This window comes from Bison bison, unplaced genomic scaffold (assembly GCF_000754665.1).
Source record: "Bison bison bison isolate TAMUID 2011002044 unplaced genomic scaffold, Bison_UMD1.0 scf7180017864338, whole genome shotgun sequence".
NCBI classification, from domain to species: domain Eukaryota; kingdom Metazoa; phylum Chordata; class Mammalia; order Artiodactyla; family Bovidae; genus Bison; species Bison bison.
This window is the reverse complement of record NW_011494910.1, coordinates 4,571,377-4,573,456: the sequence shown is the minus strand read 5'-3', so window position 1 is coordinate 4,573,456 and position 2,080 is coordinate 4,571,377. Positions and strand designations below refer to the sequence as shown.

At 61.4% G+C, this 2,080-nt stretch overlaps 1 protein-coding gene across 1 annotated transcript in view; it reads left to right on the top strand.

Moving 5' to 3' along the window:
* The window catches only part of PIGR (polymeric immunoglobulin receptor), an 18,010-nt gene that overhangs the window by 14,553 nt on the left and 1,377 nt on the right, over positions 1–2,080 (top strand). The window contains exons 8-11 of the mRNA XM_010854214.1: positions 12–133; positions 773–904; positions 1,027–1,085; positions 1,167–1,171. Of these exons, the coding sequence (XP_010852516.1) occupies positions 12–133; positions 773–904; positions 1,027–1,085; positions 1,167–1,171 (318 nt within the window). The remainder of the gene's footprint in view (positions 1–11; positions 134–772; positions 905–1,026; positions 1,086–1,166; positions 1,172–2,080) is intronic.

The following is a 2,080-nucleotide window of genomic DNA, read 5'->3' as shown; positions in this document are numbered from 1 at the left end:
CCTTCCCCCAGCCCTACAGGATACAGCGGGAGCTCCAAAGCACTGGTCTCCACCCTGGTGCCCCTGGCCCTGGTCCTGGTCGCAGGGGTCGTGGCGATCGGGGTGGTCCGAGCCCGGCACAGGAAGAACGTCGGTGAGTCCCAGGGCGCTGCCTGCCCGCCGCCTGCAACCTCCAGCCCTCAGTCCTGGCCCCACAGCTCCAAGGGGTCTGCCGGGGTCCATCCTCTCTCATCCGCTCAGAGGAAGGGTCCGGGCAAAGTGAGGCGGGGGACAACCAATGCACACGTGCCCGAAACTTCCATTAGGTGCTGCCGTCCAAATGCCGACTCTGGAAGCGCATCTTCAGTCGCTAGGGGATCTAAGCTCACAGGGAGGGGCTCCGGGAAGAGGAGGGCAGGGTCCTGGAAACCTGGGCTTCCAGCCTGGGGGTGAGGACCGGTCAGCTGGGTGGCGCTGGGCATCCCCTTCATACCTCTGGTGTCCATACGGCTCAAGACAGAGATGAGGATAATCACTTCCAAGGGCTGGTGCGAGGGCAAAACGAGATCCTGTGCTCTGGAAGGTCCCAGAGTGATGAGCAGAGGCCAGGGGCTGCTGGGTCTAGGTTTCTGTGGACAGGACCTGGCGGGGAGGCTCGGGTCATTTTCATTCTGCCTCGGGTCCTCATCAGAGACAGCCGTCAGAGACCCCGCCCCGCTCCAGCCCTCCTGCAGGGATCCCTCGGGGACCTTCCGCCCCCAGCCCTGCACCAACCCCCCTCTCTCCCCGACAGACCGGATTTCAATCAGGAGCTACCGGACAGATATCAGCATGTCGGACTTTGAGAACTCCAGGGATTTTGAAGGACGTGACAACATGGGAGCCTCTCCAGAGGCCCAAGAGACGTCTCTCGGAGGGAAGGATGGTATGTCCCTCCCTGGAGGACTGCCCAGGCCCCGGGGGACAAGCATGAGCCCCGACTCTGCCTCTGGAGCAGGAATGGGGGGCCAGGGAGAGCTGATCCCCCCTCTCCTGCTCTTCACACAGAGTTTGCCACCGCTACCGAGGACACCGTGGAGAGCAAAGAACCCAAGAAGGCAAAGAGGGTGAGGGCAAGGAGGGAGAAGGAGGCCTCTTGAGGGTGATGAGGAAAGGCAGCAGAGCCTGCAGTTAGACACGGGGAGAAGTCGTCTCCGCTGAGGGCTGGTGCCAGGGCAGGGAAGGGGTGTGTCTTTCTGGCTGCGGGGTTGATGTGGCTGAAATCCAGGCAGGAGGTGAGCTGCACTGATGGGCTATCAACAGGAGGAGGGAGGGAGGTGGTGCAGGGGCGTGGGGAGGGGACTAGGGGGTGGTAGGACAGCGGCCACATTAAAGATTCTGGCCACAGGGTGGGCAGGTCAAATGGCATTCCCTGGGGATCAGGGAGGTGCTCTTCCCGGGCCATGGGACTCACAGACTTAGCTCAGCACCCTCACCGGAGGATTTTTGGGGACCGGCATTTTCACTGGGCCTGGAAGACTTTGCTCATGGGGGCCCCTTCCCACCCCAACCAAGATCCACGTCAGTTGAAATCCTACCTGCCTTTGGGTCACAGGTTAACCTCTCTGCTTATTATCACTGATGCTTATTATCACGTCCACACCCCCTGGCCACAGTAGAGACCCCAGCATCTGGAACAGTGAGGGGAACAGGTCGGTCTGGGAGACAGCCATCCCCTCCAGGCTGGTGGTGTGTCTCTGAGCCGGTAGAGGAAGAAGCTGTGAACCTCTGTGGCTAATGCCAGCCTGGGTCACCTTGGCCACGACTGTGGGCAGGGCTTCCGGGGACGGGCTCAGGGCCCCAGAGGTGGTTCCACTCCACGTGTTGGAAGGAGGTAGTGAGACCGAGGCAGGTATTTTTAGAAGCTGCAGTTTTCCGTTTCTCACGATCAGTCCCTCAAGGTGAGTGTGGCGGCTGGAGTGAGGAGGGTGGGCGGACACAGGCTCGAGCTGCTTACGACAAGATCGTGAATTTAGGACACTTAGCGCGTCCCCTCCCCTCGACCCCCACTGTCCCGGAGCCGCGGCCCCCAACACTGACTCCTCTCCTGTCACCCCCCAGT